The 17804-nt window shown below is 43.6% G+C and overlaps 1 protein-coding gene across 4 annotated transcripts in view; it reads right to left on the reverse strand.

Moving 5' to 3' along the window:
* The window catches only part of LOC117403302 (dermatan-sulfate epimerase-like), a 45804-nt gene that overhangs the window by 18931 nt on the left and 9069 nt on the right, over positions 1 to 17804 (reverse strand). For all 4 annotated transcript variants that reach the window (XM_034005353.3, XM_059023567.1, XM_034005352.3 and 1 more), the window contains one exon: positions 13612 to 13865. In XM_034005353.3, coding sequence (XP_033861244.3) covers positions 13612 to 13865 — 254 coding nt within the window. The remainder of the gene's footprint in view (positions 1 to 13611; positions 13866 to 17804) is intronic.

Consider the following 17804-nt stretch of genomic DNA (forward strand, 5'->3'; position numbering starts at 1 on the left):
TTGCTTTTACGCCAAACATAACGTTTTGCATTGTTGCCAAAAAGTTCGATTTTGGTTTCATCTGACCAGAGCACCTTCTTCCACATGTTTGGTGTGTCTCCCAGGTGGCTTGTGGCAAACTGTAAACAACACTTTTTATGGATATCTTTAAGAAATGGCTTTCTTCTTGCCACTCTTCCATAAAGGCCAGATTTGTGCAGTATACGACTGATTGTTGTCCTATGGACAGTCTCCCACCTCAGCTGTAGATCTCTGCAGTTCATCCAGAGTGATCATGGGCCTCTTGGCTGCATCTCTGATCAGTCTTCTCCTTGTATGAGCTGAAAGTTTAGAGGGACGGCCAGGTCTTGGTAGATTTGCAGTGGTCTGATACTCCTTCCATTTCAATATTATCGCTTGCACAGTGCTCCTTGGGATGTTTAAAGCTTGGGAAATCTTTTTGTATCCAAATCCGGCTTTAAACTTCTCCACAACAGTATCTCGGACCTGCCTGGTGTGTTCCTTGTTCTTCATGATGCTCTCTGCGCTTTAAACGGACCTCTGAGACTATCACAGTGCAGGTGCATTTATACGGAGACTTGATTACACACAGGTGGATTCTATTTATCATCATTAGTCATTTGGGTCAACATTGGATCATTCAGAGATCCTCACTGAACTTCTGGAGAGAGTTTGCTGCACTGAAAGTAAAGGGGCTGAATAATTTTGCACGCCCAATTTTTCAGTTTTTTATTTGTTAAAAAAGTTTGAAATATCCAATAAATTTCGTTCCACTTCATGATTGTGTCCCACTTGTTGTTGATTCTTCACAAAAAATTACAGTTTCATATCTTTATGTTTGAAGCCTGAAATGTGGCAAAAGGTCGCAAAGTTCAAGGGGGCCGAATACTTTCGCAAGGCACTGTAGTTGCTCTACATTCTATGACATTTTGGAATTGATGGCATGTGTTATTATGTTTATTTAGCAGACGCCTTTATCCACGGCGACTTACAGAGACTAGGGTGTGTGAACTATGCATCAGCTGTATCCTATAATTAGTTCTGTGCCTTCTCGCACTGATCTGACGTAGTTGCTCTACATTCTATGACATTTTGGAATTGATGGCATGTGTTATTATGTTTATTTAGCAGGCGCCTTTATCCACGGCGACTTACAGAGACTAGGGTGTGTGAACTATGCATCAGCTGTATCCTATAATTAGTTCTGTGCCTTCTCGCACTGATCTGACATACAGTGCCTTGCGAAAGTATTCGGCCCCCTTGAACTTTGCGACCTTTTGCCACATTTCAGGCTTCAAACATAAAGATATGAAACTGTAATTTTTTGTGAAGAATCAACAAGTGGGACACAATCATGAAGTGGAACGAAATTTATTGGATATTTCAAACTTTTTTAACAAATAAAAAACTGAAAAATTGGGCGTGCAAAATTATTCAGCCCCCTTAAGTTAATACTTTGTAGCGCCACCTTTTGCTGCAATTACAGCTGTAAGTCGCTTGGCGTATGTCTCTATCAGTTTTGCACATCGAGAGACTGAAATTTTTGCCCATTCCTCCTTGCAAAACAGCTCGAGCTCAGTGAGGTTGGATGGAGAGCATTTGTGAACAGCAGTTTTCAGTTCTTTCCACAGATTCTCGATTGGATTCAGGTCTGGACTTTGACTTGGCCATTCTAACACCTGGATATGTTTATTTGTGAACCATTCCATTGTAGATTTTGCTTTATGTTTTGGATCATTGTCTTGTTGGAAGACAAATCTCCGTCCCAGTCTCAGGTCTTTTGCAGACTCCATCAGGTTTTCTTCCAGAATGGTCCTGTATTTGGCTCCATCCATCTTCCCATCAATTTTAACCATCTTCCCTGTCCCTGCTGAAGAAAAGCAGGCCCAAACCATGATGCTGCCACCACCATGTTTGACAGTGGGGATGGTGTGTTCAGGGTGATGAGCTGTGTTGCTTTTACGCCAAACATAACGTTTTGCATTGTTGCCAAAAAGTTCGATTTTGGTTTCATCTGACCAGAGCACCTTCTTCCACATGTTTGGTGTGTCTCCCAGGTGGCTTGTGGCAAACTGTAAACAACACTTTTTATGGATATCTTTAAGAAATGGCTTTCTTCTTGCCACTCTTCCATAAAGGCCAGATTTGTGCAGTATACGACTGATTGTTGTCCTATGGACAGTCTCCCACCTCAGCTGTAGATCTCTGCAGTTCATCCAGAGTGATCATGGGCCTCTTGGCTGCATCTCTGATCAGTCTTCTCCTTGTATGAGCTGAAAGTTTAGAGGGACGGCCAGGTCTTGGTAGATTTGCAGTGGTCTGATACTCCTTCCATTTCAATATTATCGCTTGCACAGTGCTCCTTGGGATGTTTAAAGCTTGGGTAATCTTTTTGTATCCAAATCCGGCTTTAAACTTCTCCACAACAGTATCTCGGACCTGCCTGGTGTGTTCCTTGTTCTTCATGATGCTCTCTGCGCTTTAAACGGACCTCTGAGACTATCACAGTGCAGGTGCATTTATACGGAGACTTGATTACACACAGGTGGATTCTATTTATCATCATTAGTCATTTGGTTCAACATTGGATCATTCAGAGATCCTCACTGAACTTCTGGAGAGAGTTTGCTGCACTGAAAGTAAAGGGGCTGAATAATTTTGCACGCCCAATTTTTCAGTTTTTTATTTGTTAAAAAAGTTTGAAATATCCAATAAATTTCGTTCCACTTCATGATTGTGTCCCACTTGTTGTTGATTCTTCACAAAAAATTACAGTTTCATATCTTTATGTTTGAAGCCTGAAATGTGGCAAAAGGTCGCAAAGTTCAAGGGGGCCGAATACTTTCGCAAGGCACTATAGTTGCTCTACATTCTATGACATTTTGGAATTGATGGCATGTGTTATTATGTTTATTTAGCAGACGCCTTTATCCACGGCGACTTACAGAGACTAGGGTGTGTGAACTATGCATCAGCTGTATCCTATAATTAGTTCTGTGCCTTCTCGCACTGATCTGACGTAGTTGCTCTACATTCTATGACATTTTGGAATTGATGGCATGTGTTATTATGTTTATTTAGCAGGCGCCTTTATCCACGGCGACTTACAGAGACTAGGGTGTGTGAACTATGCATCAGCTGTATCCTATAATTAGTTCTGTGCCTTCTCGCACTGATCTGACATACAGTGCCTTGCGAAAGTATTCGGCCCCCTTGAACTTTGCGACCTTTTGCCACATTTCAGGCTTCAAACATAAAGATATGAAACTGTAATTTTTTGTGAAGAATCAACAAGTGGGACACAATCATGAAGTGGAACGAAATTTATTGGATATTTCAAACTTTTTTAACAAATAAAAAACTGAAAAATTGGGCGTGCAAAATTATTCAGCCCCCTTAAGTTAATACTTTGTAGCGCCACCTTTTGCTGCAATTACAGCTGTAAGTCGCTTGGCGTATGTCTCTATCAGTTTTGCACATCGAGAGACTGAAATTTTTGCCCATTCCTCCTTGCAAAACAGCTCGAGCTCAGTGAGGTTGGATGGAGAGCATTTGTGAACAGCAGTTTTCAGTTCTTTCCACAGATTCTCGATTGGATTCAGGTCTGGACTTTGACTTGGCCATTCTAACACCTGGATATGTTTATTTGTGAACCATTCCATTGTAGATTTTGCTTTATGTTTTGGATCATTGTCTTGTTGGAAGACAAATCTCCGTCCCAGTCTCAGGTCTTTTGCAGACTCCATCAGGTTTTCTTCCAGAATGGTCCTGTATTTGGCTCCATCCATCTTCCCATCAATTTTAACCATCTTCCCTGTCCCTGCTGAAGAAAAGCAGGCCCAAACCATGATGCTGCCACCACCATGTTTGACAGTGGGGATGGTGTGTTCAGGGTGATGAGCTGTGTTGCTTTTACGCCAAACATAACGTTTTGCATTGTTGCCAAAAAGTTCGATTTTGGTTTCATCTGACCAGAGCACCTTCTTCCACATGTTTGGTGTGTCTCCCAGGTGGCTTGTGGCAAACTGTAAACAACACTTTTTATGGATATCTTTAAGAAATGGCTTTCTTCTTGCCACTCTTCCATAAAGGCCAGATTTGTGCAGTATACGACTGATTGTTGTCCTATGGACAGTCTCCCACCTCAGCTGTAGATCTCTGCAGTTCATCCAGAGTGATCATGGGCCTCTTGGCTGCATCTCTGATCAGTCTTCTCCTTGTATGAGCTGAAAGTTTAGAGGGACGGCCAGGTCTTGGTAGATTTGCAGTGGTCTGATACTCCTTCCATTTCAATATTATCGCTTGCACAGTGCTCCTTGGGATGTTTAAAGCTTGGGAAATCTTTTTGTATCCAAATCCGGCTTTAAACTTCTCCACAACAGTATCTCGGACCTGCCTGGTGTGTTCCTTGTTCTTCATGATGCTCTCTGCGCTTTAAACGGACCTCTGAGACTATCACAGTGCAGGTGCATTTATACGGAGACTTGATTACACACAGGTGGATTCTATTTATCATCATTAGTCATTTGGGTCAACATTGGATCATTCAGAGATCCTCACTGAACTTCTGAAGAGAGTTTGCTGCACTGAAAGTAAAGGGGCTGAATAATTTTGCACGCCCAATTTTTCAGTTTTTTATTTGTTAAAAAAGTTTGAAATATCCAATAAATTTCGTTCCACTTCATGATTGTGTCCCACTTGTTGTTGATTCTTCACAAAAAATTACAGTTTCATATCTTTATGTTTGAAGCCTGAAATGTGGCAAAAGGTCGCAAAGTTCAAGGGGGCCGAATACTTTCGCAAGGCACTGTAGTTGCTCTACATTCTATGACATTTTGGAATTGATGGCATGTGTTATTATGTTTATTTAGCAGACGCCTTTATCCACGGCGACTTACAGAGACTAGGGTGTGTGAACTATGCATCAGCTGTATCCTATAATTAGTTCTGTGCCTTCTCGCACTGATCTGACGTAGTTGCTCTACATTCTATGACATTTTGGAATTGATGGCATGTGTTATTATGTTTATTTAGCAGGCGCCTTTATCCACGGCGACTTACAGAGACTAGGGTGTGTGAACTATGCATCAGCTGTATCCTATAATTAGTTCTGTGCCTTCTCGCACTGATCTGACATACAGTGCCTTGCGAAAGTATTCGGCCCCCTTGAACTTTGCGACCTTTTGCCACATTTCAGGCTTCAAACATAAAGATATGAAACTGTAATTTTTTGTGAAGAATCAACAAGTGGGACACAATCATGAAGTGGAACGAAATTTATTGGATATTTCAAACTTTTTTAACAAATAAAAAACTGAAAAATTGGGCGTGCAAAATTATTCAGCCCCCTTAAGTTAATACTTTGTAGCGCCACCTTTTGCTGCAATTACAGCTGTAAGTCGCTTGGCGTATGTCTCTATCAGTTTTGCACATCGAGAGACTGAAATTTTTGCCCATTCCTCCTTGCAAAACAGCTCGAGCTCAGTGAGGTTGGATGGAGAGCATTTGTGAACAGCAGTTTTCAGTTCTTTCCACAGATTCTCGATTGGATTCAGGTCTGGACTTTGACTTGGCCATTCTAACACCTGGATATGTTTATTTGTGAACCATTCCATTGTAGATTTTGCTTTATGTTTTGGATCATTGTCTTGTTGGAAGACAAATCTCCGTCCCAGTCTCAGGTCTTTTGCAGACTCCATCAGGTTTTCTTCCAGAATGGTCCTGTATTTGGCTCCATCCATCTTCCCATCAATTTTAACCATCTTCCCTGTCCCTGCTGAAGAAAAGCAGGCCCAAACCATGATGCTGCCACCACCATGTTTGACAGTGGGGATGGTGTGTTCAGGGTGATGAGCTGTGTTGCTTTTATGCCAAACATAACGTTTTGCATTGTTGCCAAAAAGTTCGATTTTGGTTTCATCTGACCAGAGCACCTTCTTCCACATGTTTGGTGTGTCTCCCAGGTGGCTTGTGGCAAACTGTAAACAACACTTTTTATGGATATCTTTAAGAAATGGCTTTCTTCTTGCCACTCTTCCATAAAGGCCAGATTTGTGCAGTATACGACTGATTGTTGTCCTATGGACAGTCTCCCACCTCAGCTGTAGATCTCTGCAGTTCATCCAGAGTGATCATGGGCCTCTTGGCTGCATCTCTGATCAGTCTTCTCCTTGTATGAGCTGAAAGTTTAGAGGGACGGCCAGGTCTTGGTAGATTTGCAGTGGTCTGATACTCCTTCCATTTCAATATTATCGCTTGCACAGTGCTCCTTGGGATGTTTAAAGCTTGGGAAATCTTTTTGTATCCAAATCCGGCTTTAAACTTCTCCACAACAGTATCTCGGACCTGCCTGGTGTGTTCCTTGTTCTTCATGATGCTCTCTGCGCTTTAAACGGACCTCTGAGACTATCACAGTGCAGGTGCATTTATACGGAGACTTGATTACACACAGGTGGATTCTATTTATCATCATTAGTCATTTGGGTCAACATTGGATCATTCAGAGATCCTCACTGAACTTCTGGAGAGAGTTTGCTGCACTGAAAGTAAAGGGGCTGAATAATTTTGCACGCCCAATTTTTCAGTTTTTTATTTGTTAAAAAAGTTTGAAATATCCAATAAATTTCGTTCCACTTCATGATTGTGTCCCACTTGTTGTTGATTCTTCACAAAAAATTACAGTTTCATATCTTTATGTTTGAAGCCTGAAATGTGGCAAAAGGTCGCAAAGTTCAAGGGGGCCGAATACTTTCGCAAGGCACTGTAGTTGCTCTACATTCTATGACATTTTGGAATTGATGGCATGTGTTATTATGTTTATTTAGCAGACGCCTTTATCCACGGCGACTTACAGAGACTAGGGTGTGTGAACTATGCATCAGCTGTATCCTATAATTAGTTCTGTGCCTTCTCGCACTGATCTGACGTAGTTGCTCTACATTCTATGACATTTTGGAATTGATGGCATGTGTTATTATGTTTATTTAGCAGGCACCTTTATCCACGGCGACTTACAGAGACTAGGGTGTGTGAACTATGCATCAGCTGTATCCTATAATTAGTTCTGTGCCTTCTCGCACTGATCTGACATACAGTGCCTTGCGAAAGTATTCGGCCCCCTTGAACTTTGCGACCTTTTGCCACATTTCAGGCTTCAAACATAAAGATATGAAACTGTAATTTTTTGTGAAGAATCAACAAGTGGGACACAATCATGAAGTGGAACGAAATTTATTGGATATTTCAAACTTTTTTAACAAATAAAAAACTGAAAAATTGGGCGTGCAAAATTATTCAGCCCCCTTAAGTTAATACTTTGTAGCGCCACCTTTTGCTGCAATTACAGCTGTAAGTCGCTTGGCGTATGTCTCTATCAGTTTTGCACATCGAGAGACTGAAATTTTTGCCCATTCCTCCTTGCAAAACAGCTCGAGCTCAGTGAGGTTGGATGGAGAGCATTTGTGAACAGCAGTTTTCAGTTCTTTCCACAGATTCTCGATTGGATTCAGGTCTGGACTTTGACTTGGCCATTCTAACACCTGGATATGTTTATTTGTGAACCATTCCATTGTAGATTTTGCTTTATGTTTTGGATCATTGTCTTGTTGGAAGACAAATCTCCGTCCCAGTCTCAGGTCTTTTGCAGACTCCATCAGGTTTTCTTCCAGAATGGTCCTGTATTTGGCTCCATCCATCTTCCCATCAATTTTAACCATCTTCCCTGTCCCTGCTGAAGAAAAGCAGGCCCAAACCATGATGCTGCCACCACCATGTTTGACAGTGGGGATGGTGTGTTCAGGGTGATGAGCTGTGTTGCTTTTATGCCAAACATAACGTTTTGCATTGTTGCCAAAAAGTTCGATTTTGGTTTCATCTGACCAGAGCACCTTCTTCCACATGTTTGGTGTGTCTCCCAGGTGGCTTGTGGCAAACTGTAAACAACACTTTTTATGGATATCTTTAAGAAATGGCTTTCTTCTTGCCACTCTTCCATAAAGGCCAGATTTGTGCAGTATACGACTGATTGTTGTCCTATGGACAGTCTCCCACCTCAGCTGTAGATCTCTGCAGTTCATCCAGAGTGATCATGGGCCTCTTGGCTGCATCTCTGATCAGTCTTCTCCTTGTATGAGCTGAAAGTTTAGAGGGACGGCCAGGTCTTGGTAGATTTGCAGTGGTCTGATACTCCTTCCATTTCAATATTATCGCTTGCACAGTGCTCCTTGGGATGTTTAAAGCTTGGGTAATCTTTTTGTATCCAAATCCGGCTTTAAACTTCTCCACAACAGTATCTCGGACCTGCCTGGTGTGTTCCTTGTTCTTCATGATGCTCTCTGCGCTTTAAACGGACCTCTGAGACTATCACAGTGCAGGTGCATTTATACGGAGACTTGATTACACACAGGTGGATTCTATTTATCATCATTAGTCATTTGGGTCAACATTGGATCATTCAGAGATCCTCACTGAACTTCTGGAGAGAGTTTGCTGCACTGAAAGTAAAGGGGCTGAATAATTTTGCACGCCCAATTTTTCAGTTTTTTATTTGTTAAAAAAGTTTGAAATATCCAATAAATTTCGTTCCACTTCATGATTGTGTCCCACTTGTTGTTGATTCTTCACAAAAAATTACAGTTTCATATCTTTATGTTTGAAGCCTGAAATGTGGCAAAAGGTCGCAAAGTTCAAGGGGGCCGAATACTTTCGCAAGGCACTGTAGTTGCTCTACATTCTATGACATTTTGGAATTGATGGCATGTGTTATTATGTTTATTTAGCAGATGCCTTTATCCACGGCGACTTACAGAGACTAGGGTGTGTGAACTATGCATCAGCTGTATCCTATAATTAGTTCTGTGCCTTCTCGCACTGATCTGACATACAGTGCCTTGCGAAAGTATTCGGCCCCCTTGAACTTTGCGACCTTTTGCCACATTTCAGGCTTCAAACATAAAGATATGAAACTGTAATTTTTTGTGAAGAATCAACAACAAGTGGGACACAATCATGAAGTGGAACGAAATTTATTGGATATTTCAAACTTTTTTAACAAATAAAAAACTGAAAAATTGGGCGTGCAAAATTATTCAGCCCCCTTAAGTTAATACTTTGTAGCGTCACCTTTTGCTGCGATTACAGCTGTAAGTCGCTTGGCGTATGTCTCTATCAGTTTTGCACATCGAGAGACTGAAATTTTTGCCCATTGCTCCTTGCAAAACAGCTCGAGCTCAGTGAGGTTGGATGGAGAGCATTTGTGAACAGCAGTTTTCAGTTCTTTCCACAGATTCTCGATTGGATTCAGGTCTGGACTTTGACTTGGCCATTCTAACACCTGGATATGTTTATTTGTGAACCATTCCATTGTAGATTTTGCTTTATGTTTTGGATCATTGTCTTGTTGGAAGACAAATCTCCGTCCCAGTCTCAGGTCTTTTGCAGACTCCATCAGGTTTTCTTCCAGAATGGTCCTGTATTTGGCTCCATCCATCTTCCCATCAATTTTAACCATCTTCCCTGTCCCTGCTGAAGAAAAGCAGGCCCAAACCATGATGCTGCCACCACCATGTTTGACAGTGGGGATGGTGTGTTCAGGGTGATGAGCTGTGTTGCTTTTACGCCAAACATAACGTTTTGCATTGTTGCCAAAAAGTTCGATTTTGGTTTCATCTGACCAGAGCACCTTCTTCCACATGTTTGGTGTGTCTCCCAGGTGGCTTGTGGCAAACTGTAAACAACACTTTTTATGGATATCTTTAAGAAATGGCTTTCTTCTTGCCACTCTTCCATAAAGGCCAGATTTGTGCAGTATACGACTGATTGTTGTCCTATGGACAGTCTCCCACCTCAGCTGTAGATCTCTGCAGTTCATCCAGAGTGATCATGGGCCTCTTGGCTGCATCTCTGATCAGTCTTCTCCTTGTATGAGCTGAAAGTTTAGAGGGACGGCCAGGTCTTGGTAGATTTGCAGTGGTCTGATACTCCTTCCATTTCAATATTATCGCTTGCACAGTGCTCCTTGGGATGTTTAAAGCTTGGGAAATCTTTTTGTATCCAAATCCAGCTTTAAACTTCTCCACAACAGTATCTCGGACCTGCCTGGTGTGTTCCTTGTTCTTCATGATGCTCTCTGCGCTTTAAACGGACCTCTGAGACTATCACAGTGCAGGTGCATTTATACGGAGACTTGATTACACACAGGTGGATTCTATTTATCATCATTAGTCATTTGGGTCAACATTGGATCATTCAGAGATCCTCACTGAACTTCTGGAGAGAGTTTGCTGCACTGAAAGTAAAGGGGCTGAATAATTTTGCACGCCCAATTTTTCAGTTTTTTATTTGTTAAAAAAGTTTGAAATATCCAATAAATTTCGTTCCACTTCATGATTGTGTCCCACTTGTTGTTGATTCTTCACAAAAAATTACAGTTTCATATCTTTATGTTTGAAGCCTGAAATGTGGCAAAAGGTCGCAAAGTTCAAGGGGGCCGAATACTTTCGCAAGGCACTGTAGTTGCTCTACATTCTATGACATTTTGGAATTGATGGCATGTGTTATTATGTTTATTTAGCAGACGCCTTTATCCACGGCGACTTACAGAGACTAGGGTGTGTGAACTATGCATCAGCTGTATCCTATAATTAGTTCTGTGCCTTCTCGCACTGATCTGACGTAGTTGCTCTACATTCTATGACATTTTGGAATTGATGGCATGTGTTATTATGTTTATTTAGCAGGCGCCTTTATCCACGGCGACTTACAGAGACTAGGGTGTGTGAACTATGCATCAGCTGTATCCTATAATTAGTTCTGTGCCTTCTCGCACTGATCTGACATACAGTGCCTTGCGAAAGTATTCGGCCCCCTTGAACTTTGCGACCTTTTGCCACATTTCAGGCTTCAAACATAAAGATATGAAACTGTAATTTTTTGTGAAGAATCAACAAGTGGGACACAATCATGAAGTGGAACGAAATTTATTGGATATTTCAAACTTTTTTAACAAATAAAAAACTGAAAAATTGGGCGTGCAAAATTATTCAGCCCCCTTAAGTTAATACTTTGTAGCGCCACCTTTTGCTGCAATTACAGCTGTAAGTCGCTTGGCGTATGTCTCTATCAGTTTTGCACATCGAGAGACTGAAATTTTTGCCCATTCCTCCTTGCAAAACAGCTCGAGCTCAGTGAGGTTGGATGGAGAGCATTTGTGAACAGCAGTTTTCAGTTCTTTCCACAGATTCTCGATTGGATTCAGGTCTGGACTTTGACTTGGCCATTCTAACACCTGGATATGTTTATTTGTGAACCATTCCATTGTAGATTTTGCTTTATGTTTTGGATCATTGTCTTGTTGGAAGACAAATCTCCGTCCCAGTCTCAGGTCTTTTGCAGACTCCATCAGGTTTTCTTCCAGAATGGTCCTGTATTTGGCTCCATCCATCTTCCCATCAATTTTAACCATCTTCCCTGTCCCTGCTGAAGAAAAGCAGGCCCAAACCATGATGCTGCCACCACCATGTTTGACAGTGGGGATGGTGTGTTCAGGGTGATGAGCTGTGTTGCTTTTACGCCAAACATAACGTTTTGCATTGTTGCCAAAAAGTTCGATTTTGGTTTCATCTGACCAGAGCACCTTCTTCCACATGTTTGGTGTGTCTCCCAGGTGGCTTGTGGCAAACTGTAAACAACACTTTTTATGGATATCTTTAAGAAATGGCTTTCTTCTTGCCACTCTTCCATAAAGGCCAGATTTGTGCAGTATACGACTGATTGTTGTCCTATGGACAGTCTCCCACCTCAGCTGTAGATCTCTGCAGTTCATCCAGAGTGATCATGGGCCTCTTGGCTGCATCTCTGATCAGTCTTCTCCTTGTATGAGCTGAAAGTTTAGAGGGACGGCCAGGTCTTGGTAGATTTGCAGTGGTCTGATACTCCTTCCATTTCAATATTATCGCTTGCACAGTGCTCCTTGGGATGTTTAAAGCTTGGGAAATCTTTTTGTATCCAAATCCGGCTTTAAACTTCTCCACAACAGTATCTCGGACCTGCCTGGTGTGTTCCTTGTTCTTCATGATGCTCTCTGCGCTTTAAACGGACCTCTGAGACTATCACAGTGCAGGTGCATTTATACGGAGACTTGATTACACACAGGTGGATTCTATTTATCATCATTAGTCATTTGGGTCAACATTGGATCATTCAGAGATCCTCACTGAACTTCTGGAGAGAGTTTGCTGCACTGAAAGTAAAGGGGCTGAATAATTTTGCACGCCCAATTTTTCAGTTTTTTATTTGTTAAAAAAGTTTGAAATATCCAATAAATTTCGTTCCACTTCATGATTGTGTCCCACTTGTTGTTGATTCTTCACAAAAAATTACAGTTTCATATCTTTATGTTTGAAGCCTGAAATGTGGCAAAAGGTCGCAAAGTTCAAGGGGGCCGAATACTTTCGCAAGGCACTGTAGTTGCTCTACATTCTATGACATTTTGGAATTGATGGCATGTGTTATTATTATGTTTATTTAGCAGACGCCTTTATCCACGGCGACTTACAGAGATTAGGGTGTGTGAACTATGCATCAGCTGCAGAGTCACTTACAATTACGTCTCACCCGAAAGACGGAGCACAAGGAGGTTAAGTGACTTGCTCAGGGTCACACAATGAGTCAGTGGCTGAGGTGGGATTTGAACCGGAGACCTCCTGTTTACAAGCCCTTTTCTTTAACCACTGGACCACACAGTTATCATTGTAAATAGTTCAAAGACTGATGAATACATTAAAGAAACATGGAAAGATTACATAATTTGGCCCGTGGTCTTGCCTTGTGGAACAGGAGGAGTCGACCTCAGAAGGAAGGGAGGGCGCTAAGCCTTTCCACTACAACTATGTCAAGTCTCCAATACAAATTGAAACAGACAAAGGATGGTGATGGTGTAAATAAACACTAAGTATACTGAATAAAAAGGAGGTTCATATTTTCTAGGAACATGACAAAGACTTGATTTGAAGTTTGTAAAGTTACATTCAAGAGGAGGGCCAGCCCTCAATAAATAACACATCTCTGAATTAACCAGCAGTCTTTTCATATAACCTAGTGGCTCTTGCATTCACACTCATTTGCAACCCAAGACTCCAACATCTCTTCCTTTGACAATTACCTTTTCCAACGGCCAGGCAATAGTCACACTGCCTCTGCCAAGTGTGTTTGCAACTTAATCACTTCAGTACATTCTTGCTTCATAAAACTTCGACATAGACATTTACAAGCTTCTCTATCAAACCCCTGCCACAGAAACAGGGTAGTTTATATACACTCATCTTTAACAAGTTGTAACAAATAAATTCAAAGCAACTCAAGAGCAACATTCATTTTCTCAGAATGATATTGAACTTTGAATGATGCACATATTTGGCAGATATCCTAAGTTTAATAAACATCAAAGATTTAAACACAATACAATCATTGCTTAGTACTCCTTTAAGGAAGCTTTCTCATTTTATGAGACATACTTAACAGTCAGTTGTGTTTTTACAGTGTGGTTTCTGTCCTGAGGTGCATTGCAGCCACACCTAATGCTACAGGTTCAAGCATGCTCTCAAGATATCTTACCTTGGTTCATTAGTACAAGGCTTCCTGTCAATAGTGCCACGCAGTTAGTAGGTTGGTGATTGTGCAGATATTGAAACCCCCATCCTTGGCTGTACGACTTGTCATACATGTACCTGGAGGCATTGGCAATCACCTCCAGAAACCTCTCCTGCTGGGACTTGCTCAGGTAGTTGTACAGAAAGTCGTATGCAGTAGAAAATCCAACAAGCGAGTGAGCTAAAGGTACTTCATCCCAAGGAGCATCTTTTACCAACCTAGAACCAAAAAAGAACCTCATTGTAAATCACTGTGCCACAAATGCATGAACAATGCTCTCTAGTAGAGTGTAGAGATCAAGACAGTATTTAACGGCTTCGTTGTTATTATTTATTTTATTTCTTTGCAGGCGCCCTTATCCAGGGTGACTTACAGTTGTTACAAAATATCACATTACAGATAAGACCAGTTATAAAATACAATAAAGTCAGTAGTAAATAACAGCAAAATCAAATAAACAAATACAAATACAGTAAATAATTAAGATTGAGAGCGATTTCGACTAAGAGCAGTTAAACTTATAGTAAAAAAGACTTGCTTATGACAGTAAATTCCATTAAAAGCAAGTAGTAAGTACAATAAATGAATAAGAACGTGGTTGATTTCCTTTTGTTAAGCAGTGTTGTAGTTTTGTTCAGAAACAAAATTCTCTGCTGTTTGTTACATGATTGAATGTTATAATTTTAACAGTATAACTAATGACCAACAGGATTTAGGATGATATAATAATACGAATAAATAAAAAAAAAAACATTATATATCATAACCCTGGTTCCCTGAAATAGAAATGTAACCATTACCGTATGGGTATTTACCTTAGAAAAATCCGAAAACCAAGTAAGATATATCAAATCTGCTCATAGAGCCTGTGACACAAAACCACTGCGGTCACCGACCTCAGCGTCATTTTTCCTTCAAGCCTGCTGCAATCATGGACGCAGCGACCTTGACGATTAATGGTTACATTTATATTTCAGAGAACCTAGTAAAGGTATGGAGAGTAGTCCACACTGCTGCATTGCAAATGTCCTTGAAAGATGAACTCTGGAATAATGCCCACAAAGTTGCCATGCGCCTGGTGGAATGGGCAGTGAGCTTTTCTGGAAGGGGCAAGTTGGCCAACTCATAGACAGTACTGATCGTGTCTGCTATCCATTTGGACAGCCTCTGCTTAGACAGGGCTTGACCATGGGACTTGGGACCAGATTGTCTTCGGTAAAAAGGCAGGATTGGTACGGAGTGTAACCTTTGTCCTCCAGGCTTTTGCAATGGAGAATGCCTGCATCTCACTCCCCCGCTTTGCGGAGGTGATAGCAAGCAAGATATCAAAAACAAAAGAGCCGTGAGTCTAGCTGTGGGAGTCCAGTCTAGCTGTGGGAGTCCAGCGAGGGGAGGCCTGCGCTGAGACGCTGTTCCAATAGATCCAAACCTAACGGGGCTCTAGAAGAAGCTCTCTACTAGTCAGGTCTGTACCCTCCACCCTACTGCTCCCACTGTGCCTTTTGTCCTGCTATGACTGTCTCTCACATCCCTGTTCTGTCCTCCCGTCCTCGTCCTCTGCCCTCCCTCCGCTACTGCTCCTCTAACCCCTCTAACCTCATTTCTCTGCCTCTCCCCCCCTCCCGCACACTCTCTGGTGCACTCTGGAACTGTCACTCTTCTGCTAACAAAGCTGATTTCATCTCTGCCTTTGCCTCCCACCTCTCGCTCGATTTCCTTGCTCTCACTGAAACCTGGCTGTCCCCTGATAACACTGTTACTCCTGCTGCCCTGTCCTCTCTCTACGTCCTGTCCCATACCCCGCGTCTCACTGGACGGGGAGGTGGGACGGGTCTTCTCCTCTCTCCCTCCTTACTCTTTTCTGTCCCCTCCGATCTCATCTCACTCTCTATCAGTACCTTTGAATTTCATGCAGTCCAACTAACCTTTCCCTGTCAACTCCTGCTCATTGTTCTGTACCGCCCCCCTGGGCCTCTCACTCACTTTCTGGATGAACTCGACTATCTACTCTCCTCCCTCCCCTCCCTGTCTACCCCGACTGTCCTGTTGGGTGACTTCAACATCCATCTCTCCAACCCCAGCCACTCTGCTGGATTCCTCCCTCTCCTGCACTCCTTCGACTTCTGTCTCTCTCCGTCCCCTCCTACCCACAAAGCTGGCCGTCAACTGGACCTCACCTTCTCCAGGGCCTGCTGCCCCTCCACCCTCTCTGTCACCCCCCTGGACCTCTCTGATCACTATTTCATCTCTTTTTCTCTGTCTCTCCCCCCTCTCCCTGCTCCTCCTACCCCCACTGTCACCTCTCGCCGTAACCTCCGCTCTCTCTCCCCCTCTGTCCTTGCCTCCACTGCCCTCTCTCACCTCCCTCCTATCGACTCCTTTTCACAACTCTCCGTAGACTCTGCTACCTCCACCCTCTTCTCCTCACTCACCTCCTCCCTCGACTCCCTCTGTCCCCTCACCTCCCGTCCTGCTCGCCCCTCCCCTCCCCATCCCTGGCTCTCCTCTGCGCTCCGCTCGGCAAGAATCACACTGCGATCTGCTGAAAAGAAATGGAAGAGAACCAAACTCCCTGCTGCCCTAGACCTTTACCGCACTCTCCTCTCCTCCTTCTCCTCTACTCTCTCCTCTGCTAAATGTGCTTATTTCCAATCTGTAATCCAAGCCTCCACTAACAACCCACGTAAACTATTCTCTACCTCCTCCTCCCTCCTCTATCTCCCCTGATGACTTTGCCTCCTTCTTCTCTTCTAAAATTTCAGATATCCGCAAACTCTTTAACACCTCTCCCTCCCCCGCACCCCCTCCCGCTCCAACTCCTACACCCACTGCAACCCCTACTAACTCACCCTCCTTCTCCACCTTCTTGCCCCTCTCAGACTCTGACCTCTCCTCCCTGCTCCAGGGTCACAAACCCACCACGTGTGCCTTGGACCCCCTCCCCACTCACCTCTTTCAAGCTGCTGCTCCTGCTCTACTCCCCTTCATCTCCTCCCTCCTCAACACCTCTCTACTTTCTGGTATCTTCCCCTCTGCCTTCAAAAAAGCCTTGATCACTCGCCTCCTCAAAAAACCTACCCTCGACCCCACCTCCCTCCAGAGCTACCGTCCTGTCTCCCTCCTACCCTTCCTCTCCAAAACCCTCGAGCGGACTGTACACCGCCAGCTCTCTGCTTTCCTGTCCAACCACTCTCTGCTTGACCCTCTCCAATCTGGCTTCCGCTCTGCTCACTCTACTGAAACCACCCTCCTGTCTGTCACCAACTCACTTAAATGTGCCCGAGCTGCCTCTCTCTCCTCTGTCCTAATTCTCCTCGACCTCTCTGCTGCCTTTGACACTGTTGATCACTCTATTCTACTATCATCTCTTGCTGACCTGGGGATCTCTGGCACTGCTCTGGCCTGGTTCTCCTCCTACCTCTCCAACCGCACTTACCAGGTAACCTGGCGTGGAGCAACCTCCACACCTCACCCTCTTTTAACTGGAGTCCCCCAAGGGTCAGTCTTGGGTCCTCTCCTGTTCTCTCTCTACACCCGCTCCCTGGGCCCCCTCATCGCATCCTATGGTTTCTCATACCATTTCTATGCTGATGATGCTCAGATTTTCCTCTCCTTCCCCACCTCTGACTCCACCATCTCCTCCCGTATCTCTACCTGTCTGTCTGCTATTTCCTCCTGGATGCACTCGCATCACCTCAAACTCAACCTCTCTAAATCTGACCTCCTTTTCTTTCCCTCCTCCTCCCCCTCCTCTGATCTCTCCATCTCTGTTCCTCTGGAATCTACCACACTCTCTCCCTCTTCCTCAGCTAAGAACCTTGGAGTCACCCTGGACCCCTGCCTCTCTTATTCCCAGCACATCTCCACTCTGGCACGCACTTGCTGATTCTTCCTGAGCAACATCCGAAGAATCCGACCCTTCCTCACCAACTATGCTACCCAGCTCCTGGTCCAGGCCCTGGTACTCTCCCGCCTAGACTACTGCAACTCCCTCCTGGCTGGCCTCCCTGCGTCCGCCACCCGTCCGCTCCAGCTCATCCAGAACTCTGCTGCCCGCCTAGTGTTCTCTCTGCCTCGCTTCGCCCACGCTACTCCACTACTCCGCTCGCTCCACTGGCTCCCGATCACCGCTCGCATCCAGTTCAAGACTCTTGTAC

This window comes from Acipenser ruthenus, chromosome 5 (assembly GCF_902713425.1).
Source record: "Acipenser ruthenus chromosome 5, fAciRut3.2 maternal haplotype, whole genome shotgun sequence".
In the NCBI taxonomy this organism is placed as follows: Eukaryota; Metazoa; Chordata; class Actinopteri; order Acipenseriformes; family Acipenseridae; genus Acipenser; species Acipenser ruthenus.